Source organism: Bombina bombina, chromosome 3, assembly GCF_027579735.1.
Source record: "Bombina bombina isolate aBomBom1 chromosome 3, aBomBom1.pri, whole genome shotgun sequence".
Classification (NCBI taxonomy): Eukaryota; Metazoa; Chordata; class Amphibia; order Anura; family Bombinatoridae; genus Bombina; species Bombina bombina.
Genome location: NC_069501.1, coordinates 791,022,278 through 791,044,760, shown reverse-complemented (window position 1 = coordinate 791,044,760; position 22,483 = coordinate 791,022,278). Strand labels below are relative to the sequence as shown.

General features: G+C 36.0%; 1 protein-coding gene across 1 annotated transcript in view; it reads left to right on the top strand.

Moving 5' to 3' along the window:
* The window catches only part of MITD1 (microtubule interacting and trafficking domain containing 1), a 41,393-nt gene extending 20,399 nt beyond the window's left edge, over positions 1-20,994 (top strand). Inside the window, exons 3-7 of the mRNA XM_053707691.1 lie at positions 13,108-13,244; positions 13,342-13,428; positions 14,827-14,942; positions 15,133-15,193; positions 15,715-20,994. Coding sequence (XP_053563666.1) covers positions 13,108-13,244; positions 13,342-13,428; positions 14,827-14,942; positions 15,133-15,193; positions 15,715-15,810 — 497 coding nt within the window. The 3' untranslated portion in view covers positions 15,811-20,994. The remainder of the gene's footprint in view (positions 1-13,107; positions 13,245-13,341; positions 13,429-14,826; positions 14,943-15,132; positions 15,194-15,714) is intronic.
* Positions 20,995-22,483: the final 1,489 nt, after the last annotated feature.

Genomic DNA, 22,483 nt, shown 5'->3' with positions numbered 1-22,483 from the left:
TTTTTTCCATCTTCAGAAAAAGGTAGAAACATAGAAATGTTTGAAAGGGCAGTAAAGAAAGACATAGAGAACCTGAATTTAGATAAAAATTAAATATAATTTAACAAAAAAAGAAAATTGATGTTTTAAAGAATTTACAAAATAATTCATCAATTACTATAAAGCAAGCGGACAAGGGGGGGATTGTTTTATTAGATACTAATGATTATTTAAAAGAGGCTAATAGGTTATTAGATGATGTTGAAACATATAAGAAAATTAAAATTAACCCAACTTCGAAATTAAATAAAGAATTGATAAAATTATTAGATAAAGCACACAGCATAGGAATTATAAATGGAAAGGAATATGGCTTTTTAAATATAGAATATCCTAGAATTCCTATTTTTTATTACCTTCCCAAAATCCACAAATCCCTTAAAAATACCCCTGGAAGGCCTATAATTTCTGGGATTGAATCTATTTCATCAAATTTATCAGAATACGTGGATAATTATCTTCAAGACTATGTAACTTGTCTCCCATCTTATTTAAAAGACTCTACTGAGCTATTAAAAATTTAAAAAAATATAAAGTGGGAGAAAGATTTTATCCTTTTAACTTGTGATGTGTGCTCGTTATACACTAATATTAGACACCATTTAGGCCTTCAGGCAGTAGAATACTTTCTAAATAAAAAAAGTGATATGCCCCTGGAACAAATACAATTTTTACTGGATAGTATTTCTTTTATTTTAAATAATAACTATTTCAATTTTAATAATCAATTTTATTTACAAATAAAGGGAACGGCGATGGGCACCAAGTTCGCCCCCAGTTATGCAAATCTTTTTATGGGATACCTGGAAGAGAAATTAATACATGGATCCCATTGGGAGGCGAACTTGGTGCTCTATCGTCGTTTCATAGATGATATTATCTTAATTTGGAAGGGTGATAGAGAAATTTTAGATATGATTTTGATATTAATTTTACTTATGAAATTAGTACCAATGAAATTAGCTTTTTAGATATAGATATAGAAATACAAAATAACGAGATCATAACAAAAACTCATTTTAAAAAGGTAGATTCAAATGGTTATATTCATAACACTAGCTGCCACTACAAGAAATGGCTGGAAAATATTCCAAAAAATCAATTCTTACGAATTAAGAAAAATTGTACCAGACAAGAGGACTTTGAAAAACAAGCTATATATTTGGAAAATAAATTTAAAAAGAGAGGCTATAAAGAGAAACTTATAAATGAAGCCAAAATAGAAGCTAAAATAAAAACACAACATTAATTATTACAGCATAAAAGGAAGAAAGATCAGAATGAGGAATTTTTAAATATACCATTTATTACAGATTACAATATTAATCACAGTAAATTAAGAGGAGTTTTAAACAAGCACTGGCACTTACTTCAAAGAGACCCCTATATTGGTGAGATCTTAACAGATAAACCAAAAATAGTGTTTGAAAAAAACAAGAAACTTGAAAAATATTCTGGCACCCAGCACTTTCAAACCCCCTAAAATGAACCCCTCAGATGTAGACTTAAAAGGACAGAAAATAGAAGGATTTTTTCCATGCTTATCTTGTAAAGCATGTAAATACAGTAACAAAATAAACAAGTGTAAAATCAACTGTTACTCAAAAAGATTTTAAAATCAGAGATATAATAAAATGTTCCGACAAAAATGTAGAATATTTAATTGAATGTCCTTGTCATAAGCAGTACTTGGGGGAAACCTCAAGCATGTTGAGGGACAGAATTAGAAAGCACATCCTAAATATTGAGCATGGATATGAGAAACATCTGCTCTCTAAACATTTTAAAGAAAAACACAACCAAAACCCAAAAGGTTTAAAATACTGGGGTTTGAAGAAAATTAAACCAGACTGGCATGGGGGAGATATAAATAAAAAAACTCTTAAGAACAGAAGCTGAATTAATTTTTAATTTTAAAACCCTGACCCCCTTAGGCCTCAATGCAGAGCTAGATCTCAATCTTTTTTTATAAATTACAGTCCTTTTATGAACCTTCTTTTTTATGATCCTTTTTTTAGATTTATCTAGACTATATGTATTTAATTAAAGATATTTTATAATGTTTTATCGTAGTTATTTATTATAATGGGAATCTCATATTGTGAGAATTCCCTGGTGTGGAAATTTCCAATATTCTGTCCTCAATGTTTTTTGTAGAACCAATAGAATGTCAAGGATAATTAATGAAAGAAAATATTAACTAATTGAATAAATTGGAGGCTATAAAATAGTTGGTATACAGACGTAAAATGTTTATAAAATTCTGATTTATTTAAATTATGAGTTAAAACATTAAAATTATCTTTAACTCTACTACTTATTAATTTAGAATCTATGGATAACTTTTAATGATACCTATATTTATATATATTTATATTTTTTACATACATTTTTTTATTGAAAATTCATGGTTGTATTTTAGAAATCTCTTCATTTAGTATTTTAAATTGTATTAAATAATCTTACTATAGCACTCATGAAAACTGCAAATATCAACATGCATGAAATAATATACTTTTATTTTATGATAGAACTTTTTTAGTCATTTTACATATTTGTATATATATATATATATATATTATAACCGATACCCCATTATTAAGATGTATTCATTATAACCACCGAGGATAAACACAAGTAAGAAACTTAAACCAAAAGAAATGAGTGGTCCCTTTAAGAGAGTGAAATAACTTTCCCTTTAAGAATTCCGGCATAAAAGACTCCCTGACAGGATGCAGTTTATCTTGACAAAGGCACTTCTGCTGAAACGTGTAGATGGTATTGGATAAGATCCGTTGGGCTGGCCAGCTTCGGTAACGGAATTTTCTCCTGCTCACTTCTGTGTACAGCATCTTATGTGGGAGACGGAATTCTACAGTAAGAACAAGCGGACACCTTAATAACAAATATTTTGTGCTCCTGGTAGCACTGTGGAAAAAGAACTATACGAAGGTTTTTGAAATCACTAACACCGGCAACCTGGTAAGGCTATTGGTGCGGCTAAGAGGTCACATGAGGGTATACACGTCAAGGCTAAAGTAACGGCCAACCCTGAAACGCCATACACCGCCGCAAGGAGAAAGCTGATCCGGGGAAAGGTAACACTATCGTAAGCCTTTCGGATTCTGGTGAGTGATGTTAAAACTTTCCATTTGGGATTAAAAGACCAAAAAACTTTTTCACATATATATGCTAATAGAGGATATATCGCTAACAACTACTTGACCCTGAACATAACAGTAATTGCCATCAAAAGGGGTACCCCACAGTAAGAAACTGACAACTTTAAAAGTTTATTTCCTATGGCAGTGCTTTCCAAACTGTGTGTCGAGACACACTAGTGTGTCGGCAGCAGTGTGTAGGTGTGTCCCTGCTTTAGCACAAATTTTTTTAAATTTTATTTTTTTCAACAATTTTTTTTGGTTTCTGACTTTCCGCCTGCCTACTACGCATATCATGTGGTTGACACGTGATTGATACCTAGTGGGTCACAGATCATCTTAACCTATTGGCGCAGCTCAGTGGGAACTGAAACTATTCCCATTGGCGGCACATTGGCTCCTGACTGCACGTGTAGTCTCCTCAATCGGCTCGTGACTGCACATGTAGTTAGTGAGTGGGGACAGCAGTGTGTTTGCAGCACGGGCAGTAGTCAGTCGGACTCGCAGAGCTCTGAGGGCAGCAGCTTAAACGCTGGGCTAAAGTCAGAAGTCAAAGTGTTTATTTTTTCGCAGCTAGCTCCCAGTAGTGCATTGCTGCACTTGCTCTTGATATATGGATAGGAAGGGGAAGCTTAAAAATGCTTGATGATGAAATGCAAGTGTCTTTATCTAATATTCCACCAAATATTTAGAAATTGTGTTCATCCCATCAATCTCATACATCCCATTAAAATATTAAGTAGCTATTCGTGTTATTAAACATTTTTTTTAAATTCTTGCACATAATTACATACTGTTATTATATCATTTATGTATGTGTCCGTATCTCTTAAAACAAGTTAGTTTAACCTCCTGTTTGCTAGTACAACTGAATTACTGTGTCGCAAAATGATGTAGGTCTAAAAAGTGTGTCGCCAACATGAAAAGTTTGGAAAGCTCTGTCCTATGGTGTTGTTTTCACTGAAGAGTTATCTATTAGTATAAACGATACATTGAAACTGAGGACATTTTACTGACAATCAATTTTGATACATAAGTTTCTCAGTATAAACTTTTGCAACAAAGCCAATACAACTAAATACTGAGTAAGAAGTATTGGAGAGATATCTTTGGATCTTGAGAGCTTTTATCAATTTATAAGATTTTTTAAATATTTGACTATAGTGTATATGAAATAAGGTGCACCTTATATATGTGTTTTTATTTGTGTAATAAAATGTAATAGTGTTTAGATAAATTTAATTTATTTTTAGTTTTTATTTTTTGTATTGTTTGAAATAGAACATTATTTATACTATACTCCCTTTGATATCCAATATAGTGTTATTAGAATATAGGTAGAGCTGTCTAGCGCACTCTAATTGTGTATACTTACTATTTCTAGTGTGGGTTTTGGGAAACCACACCTTGTAGAGTTGCTTTAATCTACCGTTAAGGGTTTACCTTTTTTGCATATGTTTATTTGTTAGACTTACTAACTATAAAATACTCTGTATGCCATATTTTATAGCTTTTCTAAATGTATGCTTCTATATTATCTCTGTATACCAAAGATCAGTACTTAGAGAGAACAATTGAAAAATTACATGTTATTATTTTTTATTATTATTATTTGTTTAGGGCTGCAAAATTCTTTAGCACTAGGTATATAAATAGACAATGACAAGGATTTGTGATAAGGTACAAAAACATAAGACTAAACAAATCTCTGCTCCGAAGAGATTAGTCTACAGGTTTATCTTTCCCACCTCCCAATGGGAGTGTAATGTCTTCTGCTGGCTATGTTATCACCACTTTTTCTATAACCCTAAAAACCTTGCCGATCAAAGTGTTGTCTGGAGTCTGTGTGCTGCACACTCAAAAGCAGCTCTATTACACTACATTATGTTTTGCATATTGACGCCTTGTATCTACAAGCCAGTATATTTGTAACCAGTTCTGGAGGCTGCAAGGTTGCGGACTGTTTGTCTGTCTAACTTTTTGGAACTTCTCTGCATATGCATATTGTATGTGGGTGTTATGTATATACTGCTTATGCCCTCTAGCTCACACTTATTCTTTATTGCTGCAGTCTATAGGTGTAATTTTTTGCATGCTTTAGTTGTAATCTTCAGTAGATATGATATATATCTTATATGGAGGCTGTTTCTTGCTGGCCAGCAGAATGTATGTTTGCTTATAGATGTAATGTATACGTTTCACACATAATGCATCTGTTTTTGATTAAAAGAGTGCTGAATCCCCTCTCTGTGTGTAGTTTTTTTTTTTTATAGTGTTTTTTTTTTTTTTTTTTAAAGAGTTCTATTAACTCAATTTAGGGTAAACTGTCCCTTTTTAAAAGGACATGAAACACCTTAAAGGACCAGTCAACACGGCACAAAACCAAAATAAATATACAGCCACATAGATGATTAAGTTTATAATGTATATGAGCATTCAAAATAAAAACTTAGATAGTAAAATTATTATAAAACGTACTTTCTCTTGTAAGGTGAATCCATTCCACGGATTCATCCATTACTTGTGGGATATTCTCCTTCCCAACAGGAAGCTTCAAGAGGATCACCCACAGCAGAGCTGTCTATATAGCTCCTCCCCTAACTGCCACCTCCCAGTCATTCTCTTGCAGCTCTCGACAAGGGAAGCAGCTAGAGAGATGTGGTGCATTAATGTAGTTTATCTTCAATCAAAGTTTGTTACTTTCAAATGGTACCGGATTTGTACTATTTTAGCCTCAGGCAGAAGAGTCTGCCTGTGGTCTTTGATGATCTTAGCAGGTTGTAACTAAGATCCATTGCTGTTCTCACACATAACTCAAGAGATGGGTAACTTCAGCTGGGGGAATAGCGTGCAGGGTCTCCTGCTCTGAGGTATGTGCAGTTTTAAATTTTTCTAGAGAAATGATAAGCTAGAAAATACTGACAATACCGGATTTATTTAAGGTAAGACTGATTACAGTGATTTAATAACCACTGGTATCATGCTTGCTGTAAAGGGTAATATTTTATTATTTACTCACATTACTGAATAGATATAACGTTTGCTTGAGGTGTATAAACGTTTATTTCATATTGGTGATAAAACTTTATTCTGGGGCCCAGTTTTTCCACATGGCTGACTAGATTTTGCCTAGGGATAGTTTTTTAAGGCCCTCTCACTGTGAGTACAGGTTGGGAGGGGCCTATTTTCCATTAGTTTTTGCAGCTTGAGACATCCAGCTTCCCTGAAGGAGTCCCCTGAACATATAGGACCTCTCTAAGGGTTTTTTTGTGCCTTCCAAAGTCGTTGTATGGGCAGGTAGGGCCACAGTAGAGCTGTGGCAGTTTGTTGTGACTGTTTAAAAACGTTTATATCGTTTTTTTGATCCGGTTTTGAAACTAAGGGGTTAATCATCCATTTGCAAGTGGGTGCAATGCTCTTTCAGCCTATTATACACACTGTAAAAATTTCGTAAGATTTACTGCTTTTTTCACTGTTTTAGCAGTTTCTGTGATTGTTTTTTTTCTCTTAAAGGCACAGTACCGTTTTTATTTTTTGCTTGTCCACAGTTATTAAAGTGTTTTCCAAACTTGCTGGTCTCATTACTAGTCTGTTTAAACATGTCTGACATAGAGGAAACTCATTGTTCATTATGTTTAGAAGCCATTGTGGAACCCCCTCTTAGAATGTGTACCAAATGCACTGATTTTACTATAGATTACAAAGACCATATTCTGGCTTTAAAAAATGTATCACCAGAAGAAATTTACAAGGAGGAAGTTATGCCGTCTAACTCTCCCCACGTGTCAGATCCTATAAATCCCGCTCAGGGGACGCCAAGTACATCTAGCGCGCCCATTGCGTGTACCTTGCAAGACATGGCGGCAGTTATGAATCATACCCTTACAGAGGTATTATCTAAACTGCCAGGATTGCAAGGAAAGCGAGACAGCTCTGGGACTAGAATAAATACAGAGCTCTCTGACGCTTTAGTAGCTATCTCTGATACACCCTAACAATATAATGAAGCTGAAGCAGGGGAGCTTCAATCTGTGGGTGATTTTTCTGATTCAGGGAAGATACTTCAATCTGATTCTGATATGTCTACATTTAAATTTAAGCTTGAACACCTCCACGTATTGCTCAGGGAGGTTTTAGCAACTCTGGATGACTGTGACACTATTGTAGTCCCAGAGAAATTATGTAGATTGGATAAATACTATGCAGTACCAACTTACACTGATGTTTTTCCAATCCCTAAAAGGTTTTCTGAAATTATTACTAAGGAATGGGATAGACCAGGTGTACCGTTCTCTCCCCCTCCTGTTTTTAAAAAGATGTTTCCTATAGACGCCGCTACACGGGACTTATGGCAGACTGTCCCTAAGGTGGAGGGAGCAGTTTCTACTCTAGCTAAGCGTACCACTATCCCTGTCGAGGACAGTTGTGCTTTTCTAGATCCAATGGATAAAAAATTAGAGGGTTACCTTAAGAAAATTTTTATTCAACAAGGTTTTATTCTCCAGCCTCTTGCATGCATTGCCCCAGTCACTGCTGCCGCGGCTTTCTGGTTTGAGTCCCTAGATGAGGCTGTACAGGTTGAAACCCTGTTGGAAGATATTATTGACAAGCTTAGGGCCCATAAGCTAGCCAATTCATTTGTTTCTGACGCCGTTTTTCATTTAACCAAGCTAACAGCTAAAAATTCAGGTTTTGCTATTCAGGCGCGTAGAGCGCTATGGCTTAAATCCTGGTCAGCTGACGTGACTTCAAAGTCTAAACTTCTCAACATTCCCTTCAAAGGACAGATCCTATTTCATCTCTCACTTTTATCTGCAAACCAGATAAAGAGAGAAGCATTCTTACATTGTGTTCAAGACCTCCTAGTTATGGGAGTGATCCACCCAGTTCCGCAGGAGGAACAGGGACAGGGATTTTATTCAAATCTGTTTGTTGTTCCCAAGGAAGAGGGAACATTCAGACCAATCTTAGATCTCAAGATATTAAACAAATTTCTCAGAGTCCCATCCTTCAAGATGGAGACTATTCGAACCATCCTTCCTATGATCCAGGAGGGTCAATACAGGCACTACCAGTTTGTGGCTCTTCCCTTCGGGTTGCCCACGGCACCAAGAATCTTTACAAAGGTTCTAGGGTCCCTTCTAGCGGGCCGCTGGCTATAGCAGTAGCCCCTTACTCAGACGACATTCTGATACAGGCGTCGACTTTTCAAGTTACCAGGTCTCACACGGACATTGTTCTGGCATTTCTGAGGTCGCATGGGTGGAAAGTGAACGAAGAAAAAAGTTCTCTATCCCCTCTCACAAGAGTTTCCTTCCTAGGAACTCTGATAGATTCTGTAGAAAATAAGATTTACCTGACAGAGGCCAGGTTGTCAAAACTTCTAAATTCCTGCCGTGTTCTTTATTCTACTTCTCGCCCTTCAGTGGCTCAGTGTATGGCTTAATGGTAGCGGCAATGGACATAGTGCCGTTTGCCCACCTACATCTCAGACTGCTGCAACTCTGCATGCTCAGTCAGTAGAATCGAGATTACACAGATTTGTCCCCTCTACTAAATCTTGATCAAGAGACCAGGGATTCTCTTCTCTGGTGGTTATCTCGGATCCATCTGTCGAAGGGTATGACCTTCCGCAGGCCAGATTGGACAATAGTAACGACAGATGCCAGCCTTCTGGGCTGGGGTGCAGTCTGGAACTCCCTGAAGGCTCAGGGCTTGTGGACTCAGGAGGAGACACTCCTTCCTGTAACCATTCTGGCACTAAGAGCGATATTCAATGCTCTTCAGGCTTGGCCTCAGCTAGCTGCGGTCAGGTTCATCAGATTTCAGTCGGACAACATCACGACTGTAGCTTACATCAACCATCAAGGGGGAACAAGGAGTTCCCTAGCAATGTTGGAGGTTTCAAAAATAATTCTATGGGCAGAGGTTCACTCTTGCCATCTATCAGCTATCCATATCCCAGGAGTAGAGAACTGGGAGGCGGATTTTCTAAGTCGACAGACTTTTCATCCGGGGGAGTGCGAACTCCATCCGGAGGTGTTTGCACAGTTGATTCAACTTTGGGGCAAACCAGAACTGGATCTCATGGCGTCTCGTCAGAACGCCAAGCTTCCTTGTTACGGGTTCAGGTCCAGGAATCCCAAGGCAGCGCTGATAGATGCTCTAGCAGCGCCTTGGTCTTTCAACCTGGCTTATGTGTTTCCACCGTTTCCTCTGCTCCCTCGTCTGATTGCCAAGATCAAGCAGGAGAGTGCTTCAGTGATTTTGATAGCTCCTGCGTGGCCACGCAGGACTTGGTACGCAGATCTGGTGGACATGTCATTCTTTCCACCTTGGACTCTGCCGCTGAGGCAGGACCTTCTACTTCAAGGTCCCTTCAAACATCCAAATCTAATTTCTGACTGCTTGGAGATTGAACGCTTGATTTTGTCAAAACTTGTTTTTTCCGAGTCGGTCATTGATACCTTAATTCAGACTTGAAAGCCTGTCACCAGGAAAATCTATCATAAGATATGGTGTAAATATCTTCATTGGTGTGAATCCAAGGGTTACTCATGGAGTAAAGTCAGGATTCCCAGGATATTGTCTTTTCTCCAAGAAGGATTGGAGAAGGAATTGTCGGCTAGTTCCTTAAAGGGACAGATTTCTGCTCTGTCCTTTTGCACAAGCGTCTGGCGGATGTTCCAGACGTTCAGGCGTTTTGTCAGGCTTTAGTTAGAATCGAGCCTGTGTTTAAACCTGTTGCTCCGCCATAGAGTTTAAATTTAGTTCTTAAAGTTTTTCAAGGGGTTCTGTTTGAACCTCTGCATTCCATAGATATCAAGCTTTTATCTTGGAAAGTTCTGTTCTTGGTAGCTATCTCTTCGGCTCGAAGAGTTTCAGAGTTATCTGCCTTGCAGTGTGATTCCCCTTATCTGATCTTCCATGCAGATAAGGTAGTTTTGCGTACCAAACCTGGGTTTCTTCCTAAGGTGGTATCCAATAAGAATATCAATCAAGAGATTGTTGTTCCGTCACTGTGTCCTAATCCTTCTTCAAAGAAGGAATGTCTATTACACAATCTTGACGTGGTTCGTGCTTTAAAGTTTTATTTAAAAGCTACTAAAGATTTTCGTCAAACATCTGCATTGTTTGTCTACTCTGGACAGAGGAAATGCCAAAAGGCTTCAGCAACTTCTCTATCTTTTTGGTTAAGAAGTATAATCCGCTTGGCTTATGAGACTGCTGGACAGCAGCCTCCTGTAAGAATTACAGCTCATTCCACTAGAGCGGTGGCTTCCACATGGGCCTTTAAAAATGAGGCTTCTGTTTAACAGATTTGTAAGGCGGCAACTTGGTCTTCGCTTCATACTTTTTCTAAATTCTACAAATTTGATACTTTTGCTTCTTCGGAGGCTATTTTTGGGAGAAAGGTCTTGCAGGCAGTGGTGACTTCCGTTTAAGCGCCTGCCTTGTCCCTCCCTTCATCCGTGTCCTATAGCTTTGGTATTGGTATCCCACAAGTAATGGATGAATCCGTGGACTGGATACACCTTACAAAAGAAAAAAAAAAATTATGCTTACCTGATAAATTTATTTCTCTTGTGGTGTATCCAGTCCACGGCCCGCCCTGTCATTTTAAGGCAGGTGTTTTTTATTTTTAAACTACAGTCACCACTGCACCCTATAGTTTCTCCTTTCTCTTGCTTGTCTTCGGTCGAATGACTGGGAGGTGGCAGTTAGGGGAGGAGCTATATAGACAGCTCTGCTGTGGGTGATCCTTTTGCAACTTCCTGTTGGGAAGGAGAATATCCCACAAGTAATGGATGAATCTGTGGACTGGATACACCACAAGAGAAATACATTTATCAGGTAAGCATAAATTTTGTTTTTCTCCTGTCTGTTTTACCAATTGTTCTGCGGCTTTACCACCTCCCACGCCTAGAGGAGGATGGGCTCACTGTGAATGACAAGTTTTGTCTTCCAATCCAAGATTAGCCTATTTGCATTTTTTTTTACCCATTGTGTGTGCATATGCACGTGACCCCCCCTGCATGTGCACATGCCGCCTCGCACGTGCACGTGACCACCCCCTCGGGTGTGCACTATTGTCTTTATAATTTACAAGCAGGCACAGCATGAAAGGGAGCAGCTCTGCTGAAGAACTTTTAGAGCAGGAGTGTCCTTTGTAAGTGTCCTTTGTTGTAGAGCAGTAATGCCCTACTACTAAAATCCAATCTTCATCAGCGACCAAACAGCAGCTCTCTCCCAGTGCCTTACTGCTCTTCAACAAAGGAACCAAATAGAATAAGGCAAAATTGACAATACTTGAAAGTGTCCTTTGTTGAAGAGCAGTAATGACCTACTACTGAAATCCAATCTTTATCAGCCACCAAGCAGCAGCTCTCTCTCAGTGCCTTACTGCTCTTCAACAAAGGATGTGCAGTTACTTTGCATTATTATTAATTGCTATCATTTTAGTTTTTTTTTTTTTTTGTTTGTTTTTATTAATTGCCTTGATTAAATTAGTTATTTCTATTCCACATCTAAGAGTAATAGGATCTAGAGCAGCACCAAATTACAGTGTGGACAGTGCACAAGCTTTTTTGTGCACTGCTTCACCAAAGAAGCACGGTCCCGATGTGCAGGTTATGCATGACGTCACACCACTTCCGGTTTCGGCACTTCCGGTTTTTGCCACTTCCGGATTCACATTGAAAGGAAAATGCATATACGTATATGCATTTTCCATTTGTGAACCACATCCATGTGACCATGGAGGACAGGGAAAGCAGCAAAAAGTTTAAAACAATTGTTTATGGATTCTGCTTGCTGTTAATTAAAAAGGTACAGCTCAACATAATTATTTTTTTAGGCAGAATTGATTTGTAATGGTGCCTTGTATTGTTGACTGGTCCTTTAAGATTGTGATACATAGTAAAACAACTCTGCAATATACTTAAAGTAATTTAATTTGCCCTGTTTCATGTAAGTTAAAGGGACACTGAACCCAAATTTTTTTCTTTCGTGATTCAGATAGAGCATGCATTTTTAAGCAACTTTCTAATTTACTCCTATTATCAATTTTTCTTTGTTCTCTTGCTATCTTTTTTGAAAAAAAAAGGCATCTAAACCAAAGAGCCCGGCAATTTTTGGTTAAGAACCCTGGACAGCACTTGTTTATTGGTGGGTGAATTTAGCCACGAATCGGCAAGAACAACCCAGGTTGTTCACCAAAAATGGGCCGGCATCTAAACTTACATTCTTGCTTTTTAAATAAAGATATCAAGAGAATGAAGAAAATTTGATAATAGGAGTATATTAGAAAGTTGATTAAAACTGCATGCTCTATCTGAATCATGAAAGAAAAAATTTGGGTTCATTGTCTCTTTAACTCAGAAAATGAAGTTTACCCAACTGACCTCAGAAGGAGGAGATCAAATAAGGAGCCTCAAAAGTATTATTTGCTAACAAAATGACAGTAGCTAGCTGTATGTTCTCCAGTAACAAGTCCAGATTAGCTCCTACAAATAAGGCAAGTTGTGGGGGAGTTTGACAATTGAAAAACTGCAGCAAACAAGGTGTTGATATATTGAAACTCGCTTAATATGTTTATTTAATGCAAGACTGCTGGAAAATCTTGTAACTACCAGGAGTTTTTTGTTTTGTTTTTCCCTTCAATTTTGTTGTCTTTCTGTAGCAGAACATTAGCCAAGTATAACCATTTATAAAATAAACTAGTTTGCTGCATTTGTTTTTCCTATAGCCAGACTCCATCAGCCACTTGCCTTTATTTTGAGGCGCCAAACAATTTCTATTACATATTGTTTACCATCCTTTTTAGACCCAGAACACAATCCTATTGAACTGTTTAAATACTGTCATTATTCCATTAATTTTATATTTTCAACTTTTTTCTTTTCAGAGGGAAAATATCACAAGCAAATCAAAATTGTAGATAATTCTACAGGATATAGCTATGAAAACCTCTTTAAACCATATGTAAATGAGATGCTCACTGAAGTGTGGGTGGAGGATCCTTATATCCGTTATGTGCATCAGGTGAGTATATTAGGGTGACTTGCATAAAAATGTGTTGTGTTTTTTTATCATATTTGATACACACAAGCTTAGGTCTTGTTTTTGTTTTGTTTTTTAGTTGTATAATTTTCTTCGATTCTGTGAAATGCTTATTAAAGGGCCTTCAAAGGTAAAGAAAATCAACTTGCTGACCTCTAGAGATGAGGTAAGGGATGTTACTGCTGGCTGTAAATGATTTGTAAAGGTTTATTTTCTACAAATAAATACTTGCCAGCTGTCCATTTTCCCAGGACAAGCCTATTTTGGCTTCCTGTCCCACAAGACTGCATGGTGTGTGTGTGTGTGTGTGTGTGTGTGTATATCTATATATATATATATCTCTATCATATCTCTATCATATCTCTATCATATCTCATATCTCTGTCTCTCGTCTCTATCTCTCTATCATCTCTCTGTCTCTCTCTATATATATATATCATCTCTCTGTCTCTCTCTCTATATCTATTCTGTCTATGATTAAGGTTCCACAGGAGCTGAAACGCGTCAGACGCCCACCCCAGCCCTCCTCACTGCCTCTATTCATAGCCATTTACTTTGCCTAAGTTATACGGAGCTTTTACTCACAAACTGTAAATAAAACTCACATTGCTTTTGAGCTTCTTGACTTGACCTCTTGTTCTTGTATGTGTATGTATATATATATATATATATATATATATATATATATATATATATATATATATATATATATATTTCTGTCTCTCTCTCGATCTATATCTCATCTCTCTCTCTCTCGATCTATATCTCATCTCTCTCTCGATCTATATCTCATCTCTCTCTCTCTCGATCTATATCTCATCTCTCGATCTCAATCTCTCTCTCTCTCTCTCTCTCTCTCTCTCTCTCTATCATCTCTCTGTCTCTCTCTTTTTCTTTCTCTTTTTCTCTCTCTCCCCTCTCCTGCCTAGGGTGCAATCCAAAACTTCATACAATCATCACACAAGGGAAGCACTCTCCAGACCTGTTGTAGTTGGTACCCTTTATTACATTTAACATATTGGAGTATTACCCCTGTCAATAATAATGCCAATGTTTTTTTTTTTATCATTTAATAATGTTTGGTGAATACATGTTGGCATAATCTTTGATGAGACTATATATGAGCCCATTGTTCCTTTTCTATGTTGCTGATAAGGAACAGTAGGTGAGGCATACGTTTCTGAGCGTAATATAAGTATTTTATATATTAGAAGCATAGTATTGGTTATGCCCCCCCCCCTTCTAATTATAGGTGCCATCATGTTTACGTTTCACATCATTCTAATGCTGATGTGTTTGCACATGTGCAGCAACTATCCTTCAGATACCTGCAGTGTAACCAAGGTTCTAAAATGGTGGCGCCTATAGTTGGAGGGGGGTGTATTAGTGTACACCCTTTAACAGCATGTATGTGCAGATTGTAGAGTGCTGCCCTTCTTTCTTGTTTTAAATCTTTATCAGATAAAAAATATATTATTTCCAGAGAATTAAAAGAAACCCATAAAACGGCAATATATACAATTCACAATACATATTTACTATATAGTTTTTATACTTGTAACAGGAGAATGGAAAGGAGGTTCAGATAAGTGGCCTACAAGAAATTAAAACTTCACTTCATGATTATGGTGTTACTCTAGAAGTCACATTCTCCCCTTCAATCCACGATAGAGAAATTAGGTAAGGATTTTTTTTAATAATTATATATTTACAATTACTTATATAGGTAAATATTTTCATTACATATTTATCTGGAGAGATATTAATTTATGAAATCTATTTAGCTCACTATACCTACAACCTGTTGGAAATCATGTTCTATTACATTGATTAAACTACATAAAAACTTATAAAACTGTTCTGATGACAGGTTTAACAATGGCTGGATGATTAAAATTGGAAGAGGTCTTGACTATTTTAAGAAGCCTCAGGTATGTACATTGGACTGTTTATATTTCACATTGCAAAAGTTTTTCAAGTTTGCTGTTAACAAAAAAAACTTTCAAATTTACTTTTATCAAATTCACCTGAAGAAGCTGTTTTGATTTATTACCCTAACAAATAGAAAATATGGTTAATAGTAATGGCTCTAACCTAGACAATTTGTCTCCTGGTGCCATATTGGGGAAAAGAAAAGGCCAACCGTAGGTTTAGACTGGAAATATATTGAACCCTGGCTCCTAAAACTTGGTTTTAATTTTTTGGTATTATTTAATATTTTTCTATATTTAAATTCCTTCCCTGGCTTCTACATTTTATATACATTTGTCAACCATTGGTATTGATGGATAATAGTTTGAATGAAAATATATAAATAACACTTTACCCTTTATTGGTGGCTTGTGATTTGCTGTGCCATGTCTCAGCGAATGTTGATGCAAGTATTTATTTCAACATAAAATTTGTAAAGTATATGTGGCTGGTAAAATGATTATATATGTTTTCTACTTAGGGTCGATTTTCTCTAGGATACTGTGACTTTGATTTAAGACCCTGCTATGAAACATCGGTGGATATTTTTCATAACAATCACACACGAAAGACCTGACAGGACTCATCATTTTAAAAGTCATCCTTCCGCTATGTCAAGTATTTTGAACAAGCCTATTCTGTGCAGTTTAAAGCAGCATTTTGGTCCTGAACTTTTAATGTTTAAAAAGTAGTGGATCCATGTTGGATGTGAACTGAAATACACTCTGCTTCAGGGCCCCTATGTTTTGTGTGATATAAACTTTTTTTTAAAGATCATGTATTTGTTTTTTCTGATTGTGCAGTCACGTTATCCATTTAAAGGGCCATGATACCCAAATGTTGAAACTAACACTTAAGTGATGCAGTATAGCTGTAAAAACCTGACTAGAAAATATCACGTGAAAATCTCTATGTAAAAAAGAAAGATATTTTACCTTAAAATGTCCTAAGTATCCACACCCCATTGTAAAGTACTTTAAGCAGCAAATCAGTATGCCTGTCATGGGACCTGCAAGGTAGCGTGTCTCATACACACTCATGTTATTTCCCTGTTAAATTTGCTATGAAATCTCATGAGAGTTAAAGGGACATTATACACTAGATTTTTCTTTGCATAAATGTTTTGTAGATGATCCATTTATAAAGCCCATACAGTTTTTTTTTTTTGTTTGTTTGTTTTTAAATTGATAGTTTTGCTTATTTTTAAATAACATTGCTCTGATTTTGTGACTCCTAACCAAGCCCCAAAATTTTAGAATACCGACTTTTACCTACTCCAGCTTGCTTCTGTTTGTGTAAAGGGTCTTTTCATATGCAAAGGAAGGGGGAGTGTCTGATATTTCCCACTTGCAATGGGTGTTCCAGTAACCTTTTAAACAGAGCTAAACTGGAAGCTTCTAAGTAAGTTTTTAAACTGTTTTATACTGGATTTTTATATCAGTATCTGTGCATATTATTCTTTGTAGTAGTGTCTATTACGTGCAGTTATATGAAAATTGTTGTATACTATCCCTTTAACTGAAATATCATGAGATCACAGTAAAAGAGTTCATAACCTCAGCACTGCTGATGCTGATTGGCTGCTGTTCATTTTCTTTTTTTTTTTTTTTTTTCTTTTTTTTTTTTAATAACCTGTAGCTGGGCAGTAACTGAAAGATAAGATGCTGAGGAACCTATGAGGTAAAATATTTTCCTTTTGAGGTGTTCTGGTGATATTTCCCTGTCAGCTTTTTACAGTTATTAAGTGATTTAGCGTATGAGTATTATGTCCCTTTAATGAATATGCAGCTTTTATGGGCTACCTTTTTCTATCTTGAAAGATTTACAAAAGGATTTACAACTACATGTATATCTGCTATCAGACATTTAGCAAGGTTATGTATACAAGTAACTAAAATTTAGGGGGTAAAATTCTGTTTGCTCAAGTTCAAGAAAATTGTTTAAGCATAATTAAAAGACCAAAATGCTCATACTGATAGAATGAGTCATACAGTGTGGAAATAATATTCTAGAATGTGTTTATTAATTAGTACAGGTACTTGTGAAATCTGACCTGTTATTTCTCAGCATATGGAGCAAAATGCTTTTGCACAGTGGACAGAGAGCTAAGCTACTTTAAGTGAAAGGATATTGCCAAAAACTCAAATTTTACATTTTTGTACACAATACTTTATTTTCCTGATGGTTTTAAAATAACACAAACAGGTTATTAGTAAATAGTTATATGTTTAATGCCTATTAGGTGTGTTTGTTTAATTTATTTTTATATGAGACTTGCACAGATTTTATTTTTATCTGTTATTTTTTTTAAATAAACCAAGTAAAAAGAAAATGGATGTAAACAATTATTTAAGTAAAAAAAAATATAATCAAATTATTGTGTGACACAGACAGCTGTAATGTAACCTCTTGATTGACTAAAACATGCACAGACTAGTGATTTAACAGTTTAATTGTTTGGAGTATACTGGCAAACACATGGCTAAATCAATGCTATATAACACACGCCCATTATCTTTTGTCTTGACACTGGCTAACATGGTAGTTGAATAGTGGGGATAGCCTGGCTGCCTCGTGGTGATGCACAAGCTGAAGTGGCTGCCCAATATATTTACCTCTGTTTTTTATATATTAAAAGAAAAATATTTTACCAGCTCTATACTCTACATGATCTCTATAGAGATCCCTGGATATGTAAACATGTAATAAAGTAACCAGGGGTGCCCAGAGGTACTTTGAAAATAATAGAAAAAAGGGAATGAAGATAGTGTACCTTAGCCAGCATTCTCTCGTACACAAATAATTGCCCACTGGAAATGACCCAGAGTCAGGTCAGAGGAATTTGATTGCCAATAAGAAACCATAGATACTAATGTACAAAACAAAGAATGTATTCCAAATATCAAGCATATCAAACATCATCTCCCAATATTCAACCTTAAAAAAAACAAATGGCCACATTAGAAGTAAACCTAAGGAGATCTCCTAAAATAAGGACTGTGGATGATCCCTATGCATGAGCTTGGAATATGCATTAAAGCAAAGTGTTGGTAGCACAATAAGCTGTTAGTGTGCAAAGGAACTTCCATGCAAAGATAAAAAGGAATAGTTAAAGGCAACAAAAAAATTCTCAAGCCTTATTTATAGTACATCCATTAATTTGTAATCCAATTGGAGAGTTGAACTTACGTACACCGGCAACCAGGGTTACTAAGGATCATGCAATGGCAAAAAAGATTGTTGAACACAGTCCCCCTTAAGCTGTAATAATTATGCAGAAATTAATCCTTGCCCAGAAGTACTCCATAGGGAAATCATTGCCCTATCCTGGAAGATCTCACTAAGGATTGAAACCTTCTCACCCATAAAAGCCGTTTGTCTCTTGATGATGATTCACCTTCCCTGAGTGTTAGAATGCCAGACATGTCGACCTGGTTGTCCGGACTCCTAGGTTCAGTATTGTGGTCACCGTCTTCCATAGCAAACTTGGGTGGCCAAGCTGAGAAAAGCCCTAAACGCTACACGTGTTTCTGCGCTCAGGCTAATATACTTCTTAAGCATAACTGTGCTGGAAAAAAAAATCTTTCTCCCAATCTTCCTTTTCACCTTACCTTTCATTATTTCTTTGCTGATAGTCGAAGAAATTAAAAAAAAAAAAAAAATGTACATTAGTATCTATGGTTTCATATTGGAAATCAAAACCCTCTGACCTAACTCTAACTCTTTCAAGATTCAGATAGAGCAAGTAATTTTAAACAACTTTCCAATATCAAAATCTGCACAAACTTTTTGTACGCACACTTGAGGCACCGAAGCACCAGCTCCCACTGAACATGTGCAAGAATTCACAATAAATACATATATGCATTTTGTGATTGGCTAATGGCTGTCACATGATGCAAGGGGAAGGAAAATAAAACTGACATTTTTCAGAAAAAAATCTACTGTTGATTTAAATTCAGACTGTGTTTTTTTATTTTTCATTATGCATTTGTTGTTTATGCAGTTCTACTGTATTTAATGTTCCTTTAAAATTTAGCCAGATATTCCGTAAAATCAGTCAGGTGATGTGCCCATTAAATAGCGCCTGGAGAGAATAGTGTGTGTATAATATGTAGCAGAGGGTACATATGTTTTGAATATAATTATGTACCCTCTTATAACTGGGAGCCCGATGCTTTAAAGCTCTCCTCTCTCATAAAAATACTCCTCCAGCACTATGAGATTCTAAAAAGGCAGATTTTTTTTATACTTCTCCAAGGGTCATTGCTTGAATTTCTGTTTATGAAGAAGAGATAATCCCAGTGCAATATAGCACTTCATGACACAAGGGTTTTATTACATTTACACATTGTGATATGTATTTATTACTTTAGCCTTCAGATTGGCTCCTTTTTTAGATTTTATTACATTTAAACTTTACACTTTCTATTTTGTATTTTAATTCATTTCTGTGCAACTAATAAATTCAATAGGAAAAAAAGGGCTGAACCTGGAAGTCCCAGAGATATAAGATGTCTTCCATAGAAAGTAATATGGCTTTCTGGGATAGAGAATTTAACAGGGGAGAGTGTATTGACTGTGTACAGCAAATACAAATTAAACTGAAATGTTTTCAATACAATTTTTAACTTGCTTTTGTCTAAAGAATATATTACTTTTCTGTCAGTTAAATAAGTGTATTGTGAATTTTGAGCAAACTTCATCTGTATACAGCTGGCGCGATACATCCGTGAGACCTGCTTGTGTAAAATGCTGAATTGTTAGAGAGCCTCAGACATGCACAGGGAACTCCCCTGTCCTCTCACTTTTTGAAGCTGTCAGTTTTGTTTTACAATAGAGCAAACACAAAGTGCAATGTAATTTGTAAAATAACAAAAACTTTCAAAGCATAATAAGAATTTGTGAAATCAATGCTGTATACAGAATGTAAATGCGTTAAAATAGAAAGTGCAAAGCTTAAATATAATAAAACTTAAAGAACCCAATCTGAAGTGATAAAGTAATATAAAATACAAAGTGTAACAAAACTGTCATGCAGTGCTATATTGCACTGGGCTTGTCCCTACACATACAGAAATGCAGGTAATGCCCATTAGAGAAGTGTCTATGATCTTGTGAGAGATCTTGCAGTGCTGGAGGATAATTTTAGATCATCTCATCTGCAGAGCTTTATGGGAGGCAGCTCTCATCTCTCTGGGACTTCCAGGTTCCGCACTTTTTTCTTATAGCATTCAGTGAGTTTCACCCCTGTGAAGTCTGCACTATAATTTCTCTCCAAGCTGGAGCATCTTTTCTCATCAGGCCCTAAGTAATTCATGTCTGTTAAACTGAAACTCTGTAGTTGTAATCCACTATTTTTATTAGAATTCTTACTGCTAAATCCAACTGCATTTAAATCCCTATATTGCAAACAATGGACTATTGCGTTACAGTGTACTGCATGTCTCTATATGAAGACATTCTGTTGAAAAGTACACTTTTTGATATTAAAGTGCAAATGCAGCTGAGGAAACGAACATTACTGATTAATTGCAGCAATTAATACATTTGGTTCAAGGGTTTTGTATACAAAATGTTCTAAAACACTACATTTGGCATTAATATATCAACCCTTGACATAAGTGTAAGTGCATATTTTCCTCTGGGAATATTGATATTTTCATGTGCAATCCCTTCCTTTGTTCTCATATTGAGAATGTAGTTGTTGCTTTGTTTTATATGTGATGATGCTTTTTAATAAAAAAAAAAGTGGAAATTGTGTTATGACTGTTTCTTTAGTTCTATTGAGTGGCAAGTACAAAATATTTTCTAAACGTTCATTCTAATACATTAGAATGCAGTAATCTAATACATCACCAAACTACTTAGATTTTGAAGTAAATCACAACAATTTGACAGGATATCAGGTGATAGATACTAATTAGCTTCCTTGTTTACTTGGAAGACTGAAGGAAAAAAATAAGCAACAGGAAGAAGAAAATAAGTTGGAAGGGGAGTGAAATGGGGAAAGTGCAAGCCATTAATTATATGAATCAAGTTGCTATGCATCATCACTGAGAGCACTTCATAGAACAAAAGTATAAAACAAATCAGCAGCACAGTGGTAAATAATAGTGAAATGCAGTAAACGACTCCAACAGATGTCCTCAAGTGGGTAGAAAATTATGTAATAGGAAAAAATTGAATTCTTATGTATAAACCAACTTTATAATAAAGGAAGAAATGTGAATTAACTTTAAAATAGATTGAATTAATTGCTGTGGGAGCACATTGTTTGCAGAACTAAAAACGTACAATGCAATCAAGTGTTAGGAATAGCAGAAATTACAGATGTTGAAATGTCTAATAACTGGCCCATCTGTGAATAAGACTCACCCTCATTAAGAACTTTTAATATAAAATGTAAACATTATTTATATTTTGCATTATATCTCCCTTTTCATGTTGTATGGTCAAAAGTGCATGTCAGAAATAATGCATCTAGTTATTTTGTTAAAAGGGACTTTAAAGTGAAAGTAAATCCTAGCGTTGTACAAACGCTAGGATTTACTATTGATAGAAATAAAGGGCACTTTCATTCATGAAGTATAATATACTTCATGTAGAAAGCCCCTTTATTTGATTCAATCGATCGCTGTTTTTAGCTCCTATATCAACCCACGGCTAAAAGATTTTTTTGCAAAGACGTGACGTTTTCACCTCTTAGCCAATAGCCGTGCGGTAAATCCGGCTTGGCACCCATGGGACCCGTATTTACCACACGGCTATATGAAAACGTCACCTCTTAGCCAAAATTTTTTTTAGCCGTGCGCTGCTGTAGGAGCTAAGAACGGCGACCAATTGAATCAAATAAAGGAGCTTTCTACATGAAGTATGAATGAAAGTGCCCTTATATTTGTTTCAGTAGTAAATCCTAGCGTTTGTACAACGCTAGGATTTACTTTCACTTTAAGTGACATGAAAATCAAATATTTTCTTTCATGATTAAGATGGAGCATACAATGTAATCAACTTTCCAATTTGCTCCTGTTAGCTAATTTGATTTGTTCTCTTGGTATCCTTGGTTTAAAAGCATGCTTGTGTAGACTCAGGAACAGCAGTGTACTACTGGGAGCAAGTTTCTGATTGGAGGCTACACATGTACCTCTTGTCATTGGCCCACCTGATGTATTAAACGAGCTCCTTGTAATGCATTAATGCTTTTTAACAAAGGATACAAAGAGAATGAAGCAAATGTACAAATAAAA